General features: G+C 33.4%; 1 protein-coding gene across 1 annotated transcript; it reads left to right on the forward strand.

Moving 5' to 3' along the window:
• The first annotated feature begins 3,231 nt into the window (after positions 1 to 3,231).
• On the forward strand, positions 3,232 to 6,521 carry LOC145036880 (uncharacterized). The gene is made up of 6 exons (XM_078985411.1): positions 3,232 to 3,805; positions 3,902 to 4,316; positions 4,407 to 4,561; positions 4,659 to 4,921; positions 5,807 to 5,869; positions 5,978 to 6,521. Exons 1-6 carry the CDS (start codon positions 3,514 to 3,516, stop codon positions 6,233 to 6,235), a joined length of 1,446 nt encoding a protein of 481 aa, XP_078841537.1. The 5' UTR covers positions 3,232 to 3,513; the 3' UTR covers positions 6,236 to 6,521.
• Positions 6,522 to 18,689: the final 12,168 nt, after the last annotated feature.

The raw sequence follows: 18,689 nt of genomic DNA on the forward strand, positions 1-18,689 counted from the left end.
CCTGGTCAAAGTCAAAGTCCTCAATCAAAGTCAACCTTCCTGGTTGACCCTACTCGCCGAGTCACCCCGTCGACTCGCCGAGTTCCCATACCCAGAAAACTCTAACTACACAACTTAACTCGCCGAGTCTCCCCAAGACTCGTTGAGTCCAACGATCTCTGAGTCCCATCATGTCCGACTTACTCACTCGCCAACCGACTCACTTAATCCAAGGCTTTAACCAAAGGAGGTTGAGTTTTGTGACCAGACTCACCGAGTCCAAGAACAGACTCGCCGAGTTGTTCTTCCAACTCGCCGAGTCCATGCTTATGTTCATACAACTCGTTGAGTACACCCATGTGACTCGTCGAGTCCCTACAGTTCTCAATCCATTCAGAGGCTTTTCGAGCCATGCAGGGGCTCCAAACCATAGATCCACTCTTTTACAACCCAATCCTCACATAAAGTTGCAAACTTTATGTGAGACCAAGGAGATATAGGCTCAAAACACACTATGGCTAAGTTTAAGGACTAAGGGGCTTCACTAACAACTCAATAACTGAAACTTATAACATTATGGACCATCACAAGCCTAGATATGAAGAAGCAAGCTCAAATGTAAGCCTCTAACTCGAAATAGCTCTTAATCATACCAAAAATGCCCCAAATTTCAAATGATAAAAGATCTAAATGCAAACACCTTCTGGTTCCTAAATTGTATGAACAAACATTTTCAGTTGTATGTTATGAAATATTAAGATTCTTGAATACTAGAGTGCAATAATATACATATACAATGAAGACAACAAAATCTACAGAAAATAGATGTGGAACGATTGTTTTTGTTACCTTTGCCTTTGGAGACAAACTTTGTAGGTTCACTCCACATCTTTGAACTGCCTTCAATCTATTAAAAACTAACGAAAATGACTTAATCGATATGTACAATATAAGTTAGATGACCTGTTGTACAAAATAAATAAATAAATAAATAAAAAATAAAAATAAATGGTGTAATTTTACCAAACATGTAAGTTTATCGTGATAAATGTTCACTACTAGCCTACTATCCATTGGAAATGGTTACAACTCCATATTATTTATTTATTATTTATTTATTTATTTGACATTATTTTAAATAAAAAAACATAGTTATTAAACATAAATAAATGTTTAGTAATAAAAAAGTACAATAAGTTAAAAAAAAACATAATCTTAAAATTTAATAAATATTTAAAGGTATATTAGATATTAAAAAAATATAATTAGAATATATAAGTTAAGAGTCTTATCTGTAATTTCTAAAAATTATTTAAGTATAAAACATTTGACTTAAGGTGAGATTTGTAATCAACCAAGACTACAGTGACCAAAGTTGTCAAGCCTTCATTTTACTATCTTCTTCCTCACATGCACATCACCATTTTCTTCGATTCTTCGTAATGCTCTTTTTCTCCATTTTCTTCACTCTTTAAAAAAGAGTGATTTTTTCTTTTTAAATCCACATCCGTGAACATAGAAAAAAGAAATGATCAAACAAGGCATTAACCAATCACTTTTCTCGTCGATGTTCGTAGCCAAAACCACGCAACAAGGCACCTATGCACATTTGGAGCGGTGTTCACGCATATATGGCCTTGCCACGTATGCACTACGCGTAGCCAAGTCCCGTCCATACCACAAAGCCTTATAGAGGATGTCACCTTTCTTTAACTTTTGTACTGACACAAGCCACTTCAACACAAGCCATTTCAGCCAAAAATCCTCACATGTGATTAAACTGAGATAGATATGGAGCATAAATGTTAAAAAAAATCCTTAAAAACAAATGTAAATAAAAAAAAAGAAAAAAAAACTCTACAAATTTAATAAAGTCTTGAAATTACCCCCTAGATTCTTTAAAGAACTTTTTAATTAATACTCTACAAATAAAGGTGACCAAGGTGACCTCCCCCTTAAAAAAAAAAAAAAAAAAAAAAAAAAAAAAACTCCACAAATAAGTGTATATATTAAAACATATGGACTTAAGGAAAAAGATGTTTCTAGGCAATGTTTTAAAACCTGGTTAACCCGGCCGGTTCAACCGGTTGGACCGTAACCCGATGTAGAAGGCGGATAAATTGAGATCGGTTTTTTGTAAAAATACGGACCGGATCGAACTGGCCGGGTTTCCTCTAAACCGCGGCTCAACCGCTTATGTCGAATCGGTTAAAACCGGATTGACCCGTTTTAATTGGGTTTGGATAGTTGGAAACAAGTAGCAAACGCCAAAACAACGAACCGTTTGCGGTTTCTTCAATGTTTTTCAATGTTTTTAAATATTTAAACTTTGTGAACATTAAATTATTGATTTTATATGTTTATGCATTATGTATGAAAGTAAAAATATATAAAAATAGAAAAAAAGACGGTTGAACTGGTTGACCCGTGAACCGGTTATCATACCAGATCAACCAAAAACCCAGGTTTTAAAACATTGTTTTTAGGAGTTTGACCATAGTTTCCAAAATCGACTGTTCTGGTCCCATATTGTTTGGTTTATTGAATTTCACCATTTTTTACTTTTATTCACCATTTTGTAAAGATTATACTTTTGGTTTTCTTCTTTTATATATTAACACACAAATTAATATATACATATTAAAAGCATATAGACTTAAGGAATAGAAAAGTTGATGTGCTTAGGAGTTTGGCCACAATAGTTTCAGAAATTGACTGTTTTGGCCCCTCATTGTTTGGTTTTGTTGAATTTCACCATTTTTTTTTTACTTTCATTCTGTTGGGTTTTGAGTTTTGACCGTACCACTATGTAAATGTTACACTTTTGGCCCTTTCTTCTTTTACACATTAATACACAAACCTCTAGGGAAATAATAAAGTTTCATTTTATTGGATTTTGATCACACCACTTTGTAAATGTTATACTATTGGTCCTTTTTCTTTTTGATTTTTCAATCATAATCTAAATAAATATTTTTAAAGAATAACAATTTTGGCATAATACTCATTATACTTCAACATATATGTTTTTTTTTTTTTTTTTAATGTGTCATGTATTGAATTTGTAGTGGATTTCTTCACTCGTTTGTATTTTAATCGATGAATTTAAAGACACATAGCTTTGATTTATTTTAATAATAAAAGTAAAAAGAAAAAAAAGTTCCAAAGCCAGGCTTTTTTTACTAGTTATAATATAAAATTTGAAAATAATAAGGACTTTATTATTGTAATTGTAACGTCTACCATAAAACATGTCACTTTTTGGTACCACAATTCGGCGGACCCAAAGCTCGAAGCTTTTTCATGGTCGGCTCTCGCATATTACCCACCGATCAATATTCCATACACAAATTTCCATTTCAATCTCACCGGAAAGATTTCAATTTTCAAGCTCTGCCTTTTCAGCAATCCTTACAAGTGTCCATCTCTCTATAGGTCGACCAGATGCGCATGACAAGGTTTCAAGGAACCCTAGATCAATGCCGAGACTTGGATCATCTCAAATAGTCACACCCACTTTCACAGATCCTAACCATGGCGAAGCAGTCCACGGGATCCTCAACATTCTTCTTCCACAAAAAGAAGCGATGGCTTCTGGTTCTGTTAGCCTTGCTATCCATCTCGACGGCGGTGGCGTTTATTATCAGGGCCGCTTATGATTCCTCATGTGATCGCCGTCTCTTCGATGTCCCTGATGCAGGTAAACGGTTTCAATCGACGGTGAATCCTAAGGCGTCGCCTCCGCCTAAAGTCAAAGCAGCGAATCCTCTCAGTTTTATGAAGTCCAAGCTTGTTCTTCTCGTTTCTCATGAACTCTCTCTTTCTGGTAACTCTTCAATTCTTCATTCCATTAGGGGGAAATGATGTAATCGACATTCTGATACCTTTTATCCCCTTTTCAATTTGTTGATTTGACTTTCAGGTGGACCATTGCTTTTAATGGAACTAGCGTTTCTATTGCGAGGTGTTGGCGCTGAAGTTTGTTGGATAACGCTTCAAAAGCCACCGGGGAAAGATGAGGTGATTTACAGCTTGGAGAACAAGATGCTGGATCGTGGAGTACAGGTCTTCTCTGCTAAAGGTCAAGAAGCTATAACCACCGCCATTAAAGCCGATTTGGTTGTTTTAAACACTGCCGTCGCCGGAAAATGGCTAGACGCAGTTCTGAATAAAAACGTCCCTCAAATTCTCCCAAAAGTGTTATGGTGGATTCATGAAATGCGAGGCCATTACTTCAAATTGGATTACGTTAAGCATTTACCAATGGTAGCTGGGTCTATGATCGATTCCTACGTTACAGCTGAATATTGGAAAAACAGAACTCAAGAACGATTAAAGTAACCTCTTTTCTGTTTCCTAATTTCTTTTCATACCTAAAATAAACTTTCCCATTTCTTCAATTTAACAATTCACGCTTAAATTCCCAGGATTCAGATGCCAAAGACCTACGTTGTTCATCTCGGAAACAGTAAAGAACTCATGGATGTCGCAGAAGATAATGTAGCCAAAAGGGTTTTAAGGGAGCATGTTCGAGAGTCTCTTGGAGTGCGCAATGAAGATATACTTTTCGCTGCTATTAATAGTAAGTTTTTCGCTTTAATCTAACTTTATCCCTTTCAATAAAGAAACAAGGTGATGAATCGAATATGTTTATATGTGAATATGATAATGATTTACAGGCGTTTCGCGTGGAAAAGGTCAAGATTTATTTTTGCGTTCATTTCATGAGAGTTTACAGATAATTCAAGAAAAGAAGCTTCAAGTGCCTTCAGTACATGCAGTGATTGTAGGAAGTGATATGAGTATGCAGACTAAATTTGAAACAGAACTTAGAAACTTTGTGAATTTGAAGAAGATTCAACATCGAGTTCATTTTGTGAATAAAACTCTAAATGTTGCTCCATATCTTGCAGCCATTGATGTTCTAGTTCAGAATTCTCAGGTAAGTTGCTTTGAAGTAATTATGGTTTACTTTGATTCTTTTATGATTATGTGATTGGTATTGAATAATGAATAGATATTGGGTACAATGGAATAGGAGAAGGAATGGAATTGCTCATTCCATTCCTGATGGAATGGAATGGTTCATTCCGTTGGTGAAGGTGTTTTGTTCTAGTTACATAATGGAATGGAATGACAGTTTGTCATATAATCCATTTTTATTAAATTTTTTGATGATAGATTTTTTTTAGGTTACTATAATATTATTTTCTGGAATGAGTTAGAAATATTTTCAAAGTACAATCTATTTTGGGTTTTCAGTAGAGTAAATTACTGAAATGGTCCCTATGGTTTGGTCAAAATTACACGTTTGGTCCCTAACTTTATCTATGTAAGGGACGAAAAACACAACAAAATCGAACCATAGGGACGATCTGAGTGTAAAACAAAAGTTAGGGACCAAATGTGTAATTTTGACCAAACTGTGGGGACCATTTCAGCAATTTACTCCTTTCAGTAATAATCACTAAAATAACCACTTTTCCAACATTTATCTCAAGATAAACAAAACCACCCATTTTGCGTAATTTGGGAAATATCTTTTTCTTTTTTTTTTGAGAAATTGTTTTAATAATGGTCCAATGAGAATTTCGCAACAAAAGAATAATATCCCAAACAAGAATAATTTCCAAAATGGGCTTTATTTATTTATTTTGTCATAAACGTTCGAATAATGTTCATTTTGTCATCTTACTGATCATCCTTTTATTATTATGTTTAACCTTTTAGGTTTTGCAAATTATAAATTCTATAATTATAATTAAACAACATAATTTAATAATTTATGATCGATACATTTTTTTTAAAATCACTCAAATCTTTATAGGGCCGAGGAGAGTGCTTTGGGAGGATAACAATCGAAGCAATGGCATTCCAGCTACCCGTATTGGTAAAAAAAAAAAAAAAATCAAACATATTTGATGACTTTTTAATTAAATTTTAAACTCAAATCTTTTTTAATTTAATATAATTTTATTGATCAACTTGTTCTATATAGGGAACGTCAGCAGGAGGGACATCAGAGATTGTGGTCAACGGGTCAACGGGGTTTCTACATCTTCCAGGAAAAGAAGGGGTGACTCCTCTTGCAAAAAACATGGTGAAAATGGCGACACATGTTGAAAGAAGGTTAACTATGGGGAAGAGAGGGTATGAAAGGGTGAAAGAAATGTTTTTGGAGCATCACATGGCGAAAAGAATTGGTGTTGTGTTGAAGGATGTGTTGAAGAATAGGGAAAATGGAAAACACCATTGATGTTTTTTTAAGTTGGTGTTGTTTGTGTATATTGGTTGTTGGAAATGATGTGATTATAGTGAGAATGATAGGTTGGTGGTTTTAGTTTTAGAGAGTGGTTGTGTTGGTGGAATTGGTATATGAAATTTGAGTTTGCTCATTAGATTTTGTATTGGTGTCATGAAAATTTTGAATATAACACTCATAGCCATGGGAGAGTTTTATGATCATATGTTGTAGTGGTAAAGATGGTTTCTTGTAATTTATATTTGGATTTGAATTCTACTAGAATGTGGTTTCTAATGTAGTAATTGGGTCTTATGAAAATATATCATGTCCAATGTTTATAATAGTAGCTTTTTGAAGATTTTATTGGGTGAAATAAGTTATATATAGTCGGAACTATTGTGATAAAAATAGTTTATGTTTTCTTTTTGGTTTGTTCCAAAATAATTATATATCTTTAAAAAATAAATAATTTTTTTACCAAAATATGTTTCATTGTTAGTTAAACTATTAGCAAATTAAATACAACTACCATAAAATTAGATGCAATAAAAAATAAGAATGTCATTTCATTTATTTATTAAATAACGATTAATATTTCTTTAATCTATATGTTTTGTATGTGGACAATAATTTTGGGACGGAACGAGTATTATTCTTTTAATTTATAAACTTTTCCACATTGCTTATAAATTTACAAAATTTACAAGCTCAATAAATATAGTTGTTTCGTTATTTAATTCATTTACTTTATAAATAGAATGATTGATATTGGTGTCAGTTTTGTGAAATATCATTTTATTATAATCAAGTTTTACAAAGCATTTGGATTGTGGATGTATGGATGACTGATGCAAAAAGTTTATTAAAAAGGTTCTTTATTGTGATACTCGGTCTAAGATTGCTTTATTAATCTCAATTCATTTATGAAGTCATGCACTTGAAAGCAACAAAAGTCGTAGTTTAGTTGGCCACATCGTCACTTTTCTTTCATTCAATACAATCTCTAGTGTTGTTCGTCGCCATTAATAGAGGTTGGTTTCCACTGCAGTTTTCCTTGAAGAAAGTATTGTTTGTCGCCATCATTGCTTCTAATCTTTTTGTTAATACAATTCGTAATTTTACTTTGTGTTCAAATTTCAGTTTGAATATCAATAATAGCACTTGGATAATTCAAGGATTGTATATAAGAACATTTTCTAATATATATGATTTCGACTCTATTGTATGGATATATATGAAATCCGATTTGGGATAATCCAAGAGCAAATCGAATATGAATATAAGTCTATTCAACACAAAAATACATTGCAATTGATTGTACTTTTCTAGAGATAACTTGTAGAGATAAGAAAAAGATGCAGGTTTTTGTGTTTGTCTCTATTCGTCAACATTCTAATCTTCTATATATACATAAAAGACAATGGTTTTAAGGGGGGAACAACGCCCCAACTCATGAATGTTATAACACCCACAACTTTGGGCTAGACATGTAAGATATAATAAGTGATAAAACGAGATCTTTATAGAAGATTATTTAGAATAAATAGTCTTAATCAACATTATAGTATATGTGACAAAAATTTTGTACATATAATGAACTCTGAAATCCGAGTTCGTATGAAAAAGTTATGAGTTTTCGAAGTTTCGCGATTAAACCGATGTGATTATGCATATCGTAAAAAGTGAATTTTAGATAGATTGAGGGGGTGTTTGGCTTAATTTTTTAAAACCAAAAGTCCTTTTTGGAAAAGTTACAAAAAGTCAGGATTTCCTGACTTTTCCAAAAAATCTCTTTTCCTTGTATAAAACCTCCAAAAGCAGCTTCTAAAATTGGTTTGCCAAACATCTTTTTTTTTTTTTTTTTTTTTTTTTTTTCAAAAAAGGACTTTTGTGATGTAAAAAGCTAAAACAAACACCCCCTGATTATTAGCCTAAGTAATCTAAATAAAAGTCATAGCATTTGTTAAACTGAGAGCGTACATATAGAGAACGTCCAAATCTGATTTCATGTAAGGAAGTTATGATTTTTCGAAGTTTTCAGTACAATTGTATAACATAGAAACCGAAATTCAAGTCGGTCGATTGTTAGGAAAAACAATCTAAACGAGATTCGAAGATCTCGACAATATGATTCCAGCAATATAAAGACAGTTGAGAACGAATATTGTACGACAGAGTTATGACTTTTATACGGACATTAATAGTGTAAGTCTGTTAAAACTTTAAAAATAAAGTGGAAATTAGCCGATGAAGTCTAAATGAAAGTTGTAGATCTCGTCGATAACTACGCCTGAATATAAAGAAGGTAAAAACGGAGCTCATATTAATAAAATATGAATTTTGAAAATATGTTAAATCGGACGTGCAAGCGCGCGATGTGCCTCTGACATACCACCGAGAAGTTGCAACATGTCACATGAAAAATTAGTTTCTAGAGGCGAGCAATTATTTTGCGCAAATAGTTTTCTACATCAAAACAATTATTAATAAGAATCATTCTAGCTTTTCGATAACTTGTAAGAAACTGATATCACAATACCTTCTTATTTCCCTTCCCCTTCCATAACTCCCATACCCCCTGCCCCTTTATATCTCCAGGCATATGATGTTGACTGTGTATTCATAAAGAAAAAAAAATAGAATACAAGCAAGTAGTTTAACGGGCTATATTACAAAACATCAAATGTCCAAAAGAACGTGTAAATTGCACATGCAACCCCTTATACATAAGCCCAAACCCTAAACGACAAGCAAAAATATTTGAAGATTATTTAATAATTTTTTTTAAGAGAAATAGCATTTTTTATGAGAAGAAGGAAATATAAGATAAGATTATATCATACCATCATCACCATTGATGTAATCATCAAGCATGAAGATTAGAAGAGTATGAGGCACATCAGATGCATGTCCATAAGAATGGTATTTTCATGATCAAGTCAATTTATGACATTTTGAAAATCCATGAAGTTAATCCCTATAAAAAGAAACTAATCGATTAACTCTCAACAAACATAGTCATAATAAAAAAAGTCATAAAATAATAAAAATAGAACTAAAAATAAATTGATATATTAGAAAAAATGAAAGTAAATAGCTATTTATTCCATTTAGCCTCTTAAAAAACATTTAAGATCGTATTAAAAAGGTATATGTAACAATATGTATTCTATAACTATTTTTCATTTTATTCCAAATCACTATAGTACCAAAAACTCATTTAGCTATCTAAAAGACTTTGATGTTTATAGATTGCTAGTACAAAGTGACCTTCCAGATTCGTCTTAGACATAAAAGGAATCTGATTTTTCTTTGTTATAGAAGTTAATGTTTAAAGCCAAGGGATGTATGAACCACATCTTTATTCAAACATCGCTTTTGTGCCTCTTCTTTGTTGAACTTATTTGCTTTTTAGATACTAAATCACCAGCCTTTTCCTGCACCAAAATATAACAACACATCCTTCTTTTAATCTTTATTTCCAACATCATGTGTAAAAAAACCAAATTATGTAATGTGTACCTTTTCATCTGTCTTTGTTTATCTTTAAGTCTTGTTTGGTAGACTTGTCACTTTTATGTTTAAGAGATAGAAATATCAACACCATTGTGTTTTATAGATCATGAACACCATTTGTATCTAAAAAATGAAATTGTTATACACATATAATAATCAGACTGAAAATGGGTTAAAGTTACCTCAAGAGAAAAAAAATGAGGAAATATGAGTGATGTCATAAATGTAATCAAGTCTAGATGCAGAATGAAACCTGTAAAATCGAAAAGGATAACGACTTAAGACAAAATCAAACCAGAAAATCAATAGCATACATGTAATCCATCATCTTACCGAAGATGTGTAGACCAACCATTGATTCTCTACCGTTAGTTGCAACGGGAGTATGATGCATTCTTACCATCAACTGAAACACTTTCTAGGGTTTTCAAATAAGGCTAAGTAGTACGTGGTTGTAAAGTGGTTTAGAGAGAGAGAGAGAGAGAGAGAGAGAGAGAGAGAGAGAAAGAAAGATAGATAGATAGATAGATAGATAGATAGATGGACCTACAGTATGTGATGGTGGCCATGTGGTTGTAGTAGGGATGGAAGATGGTGACATAAAATAAGGCGATGTCTCATGTTATGGTCCTCTAGCGATAGTGACAATTAGAGATAGGTAAAAGGTGGATTAAGGGGAGAGAAAAGTAAATAAGAGATGCTTACAGTAATGAAGGTAACATTTGGGTTTTGAGCATCTATTGGAGATGGTAGTGGGTGGTGAATGATCTGATGGTGGTGGAAATTAGTTCCTTGGGGGTACGCTTATGACAGAAGATAGTGTTGTGGTTTGCTAACGGTGGAGGTGGTAGCCGATGATGGTGGTGACAGGTTTTCAGAGAATCATGATGGGTCTAGGGTTTTCAAAGAGAGAAAAGCATAGGTGTAATGGTGCTTTGACAGTGGTGATGAGGGGTATGACGCAATGACAGTGGTGGTGGGTTTAGCAGAAGATATGTCGATGAAGGTGACCGGTTTAGTAGAAACGCAAGAGTGGTGGTTTGTGGTGGCTATTGAATTTTGTAGTTGGGGTTTCCAAGAAACAAATTTGGGTGGAAGACATGGGACTATTGTGATCGAAATTGTGAGCATAGGATTTTTGTAGGCGACGACTGATGAGTTCAAATGAGAATGCCAAGTCAAAAGCTGAGATACTTGCCAAAAATTTGCACAAAATTGGTTAATTGAACCCGTTTTTATTGACTTTTTCAATGATTGACCAACTAAGATATATTTCTGTAATGCACAAAGTCATTGTACATTATGTTGTAATTGCTTGTACCTCTTCAAATTCAACACTTAAGGCTTAAGGTTTATATATATATATATATATATATATATATATATATACATATATATATACATATATATATATATATATATATATATATATATATATATATATATATATATATATATATCTTTGTTTTTCAACATTCTCCTCAAACCATTTCCACTAAAATCCTTTGGAATACTTCTGTACCTCTAGCCCATTTACTCTGTAGTTTTCCGACTACTTTAGCGAGGCCTTGCAAGTCAGAAAGTCGGAAAATAGAAGCCCCCGAGACAGAGTTCTGTTCGCACGATTTCCCGGTTTTTACTAAAATCTCTGTAAGTTAAGCTACACTTATTTTATTTCACGTGTAACTAATATTTATGTTCATAGTCGTTTTTATGAACCTATAAATAAGATTTATCAGTGATTCCAAGTCATTATACTGATTGATCTAGTTACGAAAATGATGTCTAGGCTGGATTTAATGAGGTATTTAAAGTGAGATTTCCAAACAATAGACTTTGTATACCAAACAAACCCTATCTCTGATATGATCCTACATGCTTGTTCCTTACTTGATAGATTTAGATGTAGACATTGAAATAAGTAAGGAATCTAGAATATCATTAGTCGCCAGGAATATAAGACTAAGACTTAGTGATATGAACCTAGGTCACATCAAAGGAAAAGCTAAGTAATGAAGCGAAGCGCTACCCAACTTTCTAGTCATCCGCTTTTAACAAGTTAGTACATAGATACTTTCATCTTACACATATATATGAATTATTTAGATAATTGAATGTTATATGTGCCTATGTGCAAAGATGTTCTGTGTTATACGAAATGTTATAGAGTTAAATTTATATGATTTATACCATACATGTATTTTTATAAATATAATACATTGGGTAATAAAAGGTAAAAATGATAAGATGACATAATATGATGAAAGATGCAAATAATGATAGGATATCACGACTTTAATAGTATTATTGTACAAACAACCTAGGAATTGATATTATTGTACTAACGATGTAGGGACTAGTACGATTGTACTAATGATGTAGGAACTATTACTATTGTATTAACAATGTAGTAATCTAATAGAATATAGATGAAAACCATGATAATTGTAATGATAGTCCTTATGATAGGACTCCATAGATGAATAAAGAAGACAATGAGAATGAGTAATCAGGTTAATCGTTTGATGTGAAATAGATAATTAAACAAATTAACTATATTATTATGGTTTGATAACCCTATGTACTCAACAGGTTTCCCAACATGACCCACTTAGATTCTTTGTATCACAGGAAGCAGTACAAAGATAATAATGTTCGAACCTGATGAAAGATTAGAGGAAATATAGGCCATAGTATAAAAGATATTGTAAGGTCTGTAATGATTACGTTTATGCTTATGTTTCTTGTATCCATTATGACATCCCAAGTTTTAATAATCAATGAAAAATATTTCTTCGAAAATACTTTTATGGGGCAAATTCTACACAATTATGTTTTTAAAATAAGTATAAATCAAAGGTCTTTTGAGCCATAAAAATGGAGATGCACAGATGCAACTTTGGGCTTTTGGTAGGAAAAATTATGTAATCCGCTAGGAGTTATGCCTATTGGAACCCCCTAAGGGGGCAACGTTGCGCTCATACCCCATGTTCCCAAGTCTTTATTAACTATCTGAATGCACAACCCGCACATACAATCACAGAAAATAGATAAAAGAAACTCAATTTATTATTCCTACTGCACTAGACTAAAACATATTAATGACAATGGAATCATCAACACTTTTCTCCATGATTGGTAAAGAAATCGAGTATAAAAGGCAATGTATTGATGATCAAAGTGTATTAAATATTTTTAAGATTATAATCGTTTGGAAGAAGGAATGGATGATATTTTAGGAAAGAGCACATGGTACTTGGCACTAAAAGTTTATATGTATCTTTTAAGATGGTTTTAATTATGAGCAACACATATACCTTGTGAAATAATTGCATTTTTTTTTTAACTTTTTGTTGATGTTAGTTGATTTTATTAGTTAGTTTTTGACATGTCCTATGCATAACAAGATTAAGAAAGAGTTGGAGAAAGCAAGATTGGAAGCAACATTACAGTTTGATGCACAAATGGCCGAAATGTAAGTGCTATTGCAAGCAATTGAGTAGCGCCGTTGACACAACCGTGATGTTTAACATAAACTTAAAGGCATGTGACTACTATATTTCAAGAAAGATATGTAATCGAAAAAGAAAATCGAGAGGCGAATGTGTAAACTATTATATATAATAAAAAGCAAGTGCCTTGTGAATAGTATACTATGGGGTTTTAGACTTTGGCCACAATAGTTTAGTATTTCGGCATGTTGATCCCAATTTATAAAATAAATTACAAAAATTATCCTCGTAATCTAAAGAAAAGGTCTTTTTGCAGATTTTATTTATTTTATTTATTTTATTATTAATTTTTTAAAGAAATAGTCTATGTTAAATAGTAATTGTGAATAGTGTACTTTGGGGTTTTAGACTTTGGCAACGAAAATGTTGGCATGTTTGGTCCTATATATAAAATAAATTACAAAAGTTGTCCCTGTAATTTACAATAAAGATCATTGTATAATTATTTTTACCGAGATAGTCTATGTGTTTAAATAGAGTATTTTTTAGGTGTGACACTATCACCACAAGAATCTTATATGTTGTCAGGTTTGGTCCATTTGTAAAAAATAAATTACAAAACTTTCATTGTAATTTAAAACAAAATCCCTATGCCGAATTTTTTTACAACAAATTGTCCACGTATTAAAAAAATGATCATTGCCTAATAGAAGATTTAGAGTTTAATTCCCACAACATGGATATTCAAACTTATGACATTGGCTAAAACAATTGGAAATTACCGATACGTCCCCTGCGAAGCAGCCACTACAAGAAAGTATACCTGTGCTGACAACATCTATCCCAATGACAAAAGTTTCGCTACAAAGGCAGCCATCCCGATGACATGTTGACGGTATAGGGTTCTCACAACTTTAACCCAGACCTCTATATCGATGACAGGTCGTCACCATAGCTTCGACATGAATGAATAGCAAGTTGGTGGTCTTGTGAAAACCTATGTCGACGACATGTCACCGGTATAGGTTATAAATATTATATTTTCGATTTATTTATATTCCTTGGTAAAGAAATTAAAAAATGATGTCGTTTTGCCAAAATCTATCTCGATGACATGTCTTCGGCACAAGATGTGGCGATTCGGGTGAAGTGTATCCAGGTGATTTGTCGCACAAATTAATATTTTTGATTATTTTTTTGTTTGCGAGAAATTCACTACGACGTCTTTTTCATTAAGGCTTTATTGAAGACATGTCATCGATATAAGGTTCGACTGTCTTTAATACCTAAAGTTTGTCTTCATTCATGATCGTGCAATTGAGCCATCCAAAACTCTCCTCACTTGATTTTCCGACGTTATCTCCACCAGATTTCACCCCTTTCATCAGTATAACACTTCATCCATTATACTTTTCGTGATTTCATAGAATCTGGGTCCAATTTTGAGTTTTTTTGTGGTTCGATTTCACAGAATTTAGGTTTGATTTTCAAGCACCACCCGTCTCCGGTCACCACAGTCTGACAATGTAGAGCTTGACGTGATTTAAATTCCTTTTCACCGGTATTGTAGCACCCGATTCATGGTACGTATTTAAATATGAGTTTTTTCACTTTTACTCTAGGACTCGATGAGTTAGAGGCCCCAACTCGTTGATTCGAGGCAAATCTTGGACGAGGATGGAAGAATCTACTCGCCGATTCGGAAGCCCCGACTCGACGAGTAGACCTATCTGGATGAAAACCTATATTTGAGGGGTTGTACCCTATTTAAACAAGTTATAGGGTCTCCACTCCATCCCTCATCACCCTCAAACTCTCTTCACGAAACCCAAATCGATTATTGAGTGTTCTTGAGCTTTGTGTGCCATTTGTGCATCTTTGAAGCTTGAGAAGAATTAGGAGGCTGGGGAAATCAAGAGAAAGCAAGTAGATCCAGAGGTTTTAGCACATTTCCAGCTCAGTTGAGGTATAAAGCTGATACCCTGACTATTCATTTCTAAGATCTCCATTTAGGACTAGTTTCTACCTTTTTTAAGTCATAGTGAAGCCATTTTCGGGATTGTGTGCATCTTTGGGGTTTTACATTCATATCTTGAACCTTTAAGGGTTCCCATGGCATAAAGGTGCCAACTTTATGGCCATGGGAGTTCCATGCACATGTAGACTTCATTTTAGGTCCTTATGAGCTAGTTAACCCATACATGCACATAAAGTTTGTAACTTTACGTGCTATATCGACCCTATGAGGTCGGATCTATGTTCTTGATGCATTAAGCCCAATTTAAATCGAATGTATAGACATGGACTTTGGGGGACTCGACGAGTCGTTCATGGGTCTCGGCGAGTCGGGTTATCGTTTACCAACCTTTTTTTGTTTATGATCGATCTGGTTGAGTTTAAAAGAGGACGAAACAAGATGGATGTGAACATAGGCTTGAAGATCAAAGAACTCGATGAGTTCAAGAATGAACTCGGCGAGTTCAAGGCAATGTATCAACTATATGAAGAATAACTCGACGAGTTCAAGGAAGAACTCGGCGAGTCAAAGACTAAACACTTTAACTTTTATGGAGCCGGACTCGACGAGTCCAAGGATAAGCTTGGCGAGTCATGTGCAAAGGGTCCCGATTCTATATGAAGGAGAACTCGACGAGTAGGATCGAAGTCCAACACTTTGAGGATTATGGAACTCGACGAGTTAGTTGACCAACTCGGCTAGTCGAGTCAACCAGATGTTGACTTTGACCAAAAGCTGACTTTGACCAGGGTGTTGACTTTGACATGAGTTGACCCTTGAAAGGGTTAAGAGTATGAAATGGTAATTAAGGAAAGTTAATATATGTAGGAGTTGATCACTGCATCGAGGACAGTTCAGACACTTCACAACATTGAGGTGAGTTACCTTCCAGTAGAAGTGGGTTGAAGGCACCAAGGCAAACCCACTAGTAAGGGTTATTGTATAGATAACTATCTTTGTGATAATTATCTGATATATTGTAATCTGTGATGGTTATGTGATAGTATGCTATGATGTAATGTTATATGTGATAGAAGGGGTAGGATAGACCCTAATACCGGTCGATAGGGTCGAAGGGGTATGCCAGCACCCAGATAAGTTAGGCAGTATATGACTTGTATGTTTATGCACTAGGATGCTATGTGGTAGAGTAGGGGGTGAAATAGTCTCCAATACCTGTCGAAAGGACCAAAGGGATAGGCCAACACCCTGATATGATAGGCAAGGTTACCGGTCGACAAGACCGAAGGGTAGGCCAACACCCTGATATGCTAGGCAAGGTACCAGTCGACACGACCAAAGGGGAGGCATGCACCTAGATATGCTAGGCAAAGTACCGGTCAATAGGACCGAAGGGGTAAATAGTACCCAATTATGTTATGCAGTATGTGTTATGTATGATATACGATATGATGGGGGTGACTTACTAAGCTTCGTGCTTACAGTTTCATTTTTTTTAGGTACCTCTTAATTAAAGTGGAAGGAGCTGGCATAGTAGCGACGCATCACACACACATGATTTCTGCATTATGAGATTCTTAGGATTGTACTATGACATTATTACTATTTTTATGATATGGTTTTGAGACATGTGATTGTGGTTTTGAAATGGTATGACTTGATGATGTTTTCTTACAAATGTTTTTCGAAAACGGTATATCAAAAATGAAAATTTTGGTCTGACAAATTGGGATGTTACAGGTATTTTGCTTCTTTTGTTTTGCCTTTACTGATTACATATATTTTAGCTGTAGATTTGAGTTCATTATTTTTTTTTATTATAATTTGGTTGCTATTTTGAGAGTTTGCGTTTTTTTTTTTTTTTTTTTTTCCAGTTTTCTAATTTGGTGCTATTTTCTGATGAGTAAACCAGCAAAGACATCGAAATTTCGATTTTCGGTGGTATTTCAGTGGCATTTCATAGCAGTGCGGTTTTCCAGTTTTGGGGGTTCTTTCTCAGTTTTCGAATTTTTATGAAATAAGCAAATGTATGTTTCCAGAATTTGGAATTAGATGTATAAAATGTATAATATGCATGATTTTATTATTTGTTTAGGTTTAATATTTTAAGTAATATAACAAGTTTCAAATTTGATGTATAAAATTTATAATATGTACAATTTTGCTATTTATTTAGTTTACTAGTCTAAGTACATATAAGATGTTTGGAATGTATAATATGCATGGTTTTGTTATTGTGATAAGTTTTTTAGGTTTATTAGTTTGAGTAAAGTGCTTAATAGGTAAATACAATGCTATAATAGGTAAGTTGATATTGGTTTGTATTGTAAGGTGCTTAATAGGTAAGTGTAATGCTATAATATGTAAGTGTAATGTTATAATTAAAAAAAAAAACAAAAGTAAATTGTTTTAATATATAAAAAATAATACTTAAATTATAATGTTATAATTAAAAAAAAACAAAAATAAGATGCTATAAATATTATGAATATGAAAAAAAAAGTGAAAACAAAATGCTTTAATAAACAAACTAATAAAAATATGTTGCTATTAAACAAATTAATAAACAAACTATAAATGTTATTAATAGCAATGTACTTTTATTAGTTTGTGTTATGATATGTACTCCTTAATTAACTCTGTTTGGGGGTCGCTTTGTCTAGGTTAAGTATGAGAATCACAGCAAAGAAAGTCTAGTCAGTAAATGCATGAGAGAATTAGGGTTTAGTTTAAGGTAGAGAATGAGATGACCCTATCTTATGGAGAAGAATAGTTTCTTTTATACCTATCATCGTGGGACCTTGTCCCCGACAATATCTTTTGTTTTATTTGGACCGTGGGACGTGGAGACGTCCTATTAGCGAATCGTGCACCACTAGCGGTTATCTGCTATTGGTGCAGAACCACCGAAGGGCAGCGCTCTGAGCGTCACACTTGTCACCCTGGGAAGCGATTAGTAGTGTTTTAGCCTGGTATAGACTGAATTTTCTCATTCTGAGTTGGAGCTTGGTGCTAGAGCATTAGGGTCTAAATGTGAAGCCGCGAGGGTGAGGGCCCAAGCCTAACACTTATGCCGGGTAGCAACCGTTAGGTAGGTCATCCTTTAGAGTTATCTTTGACGTATTACTATTGGGATACGTTAATAGTTTGTTTATTAAAACTTTCTACTTTCATTTGTTGATTATATTTATAAAAGAAAACAAAATAATAAAAGTACATTGCTATTAAAAGTACGATTGTATAATAGAAAAAAAACAAAATAATATTTAAAGTAAAATGGTGTAACTGAAAAAAAAATGCTATAAATACTATAAATATGAAAAAGAAGTGAAAATAGAATGCTATAATAAAACTAATAAAAGTACGGTGAGAAACATGTTGCTTCTTCGGATTTAGGCTACCATTCGACTCCAAGAATAAACACTTCGGTAAACACTCCAATAACTAATGAGATGTTTGATGTAATTGATAATGTTATGGCAGAACAAAATACAAATGAAGAAAATATAGATGAAGAGGG

This window comes from Lactuca saligna, chromosome 3 (genome assembly GCF_052625555.1).
Source record: "Lactuca saligna cultivar CGN05327 chromosome 3, ASM5262555v1, whole genome shotgun sequence".
Lineage (NCBI taxonomy): Eukaryota > Viridiplantae > Streptophyta > Magnoliopsida > Asterales > Asteraceae > Lactuca > Lactuca saligna.

Bases quoted from the DNA above. Each gene is read 5' to 3' on its own strand.
- LOC145036880 (XM_078985411.1), top strand. From the start codon at position 3,514: ATGGCGAAGCAGTCCACGGGATCCTCAACATTCTTCTTCCACAAAAAG. The intron at 4,317-4,406 runs GTAACCTCTTTT...TTAAATTCCCAG, and splicing joins AGAACTCAAGAACGATTAAA to GATTCAGATGCCAAAGACCT. The intron at 4,562-4,658 runs GTAAGTTTTTCG...AATGATTTACAG, and splicing joins ACTTTTCGCTGCTATTAATA to GCGTTTCGCGTGGAAAAGGT.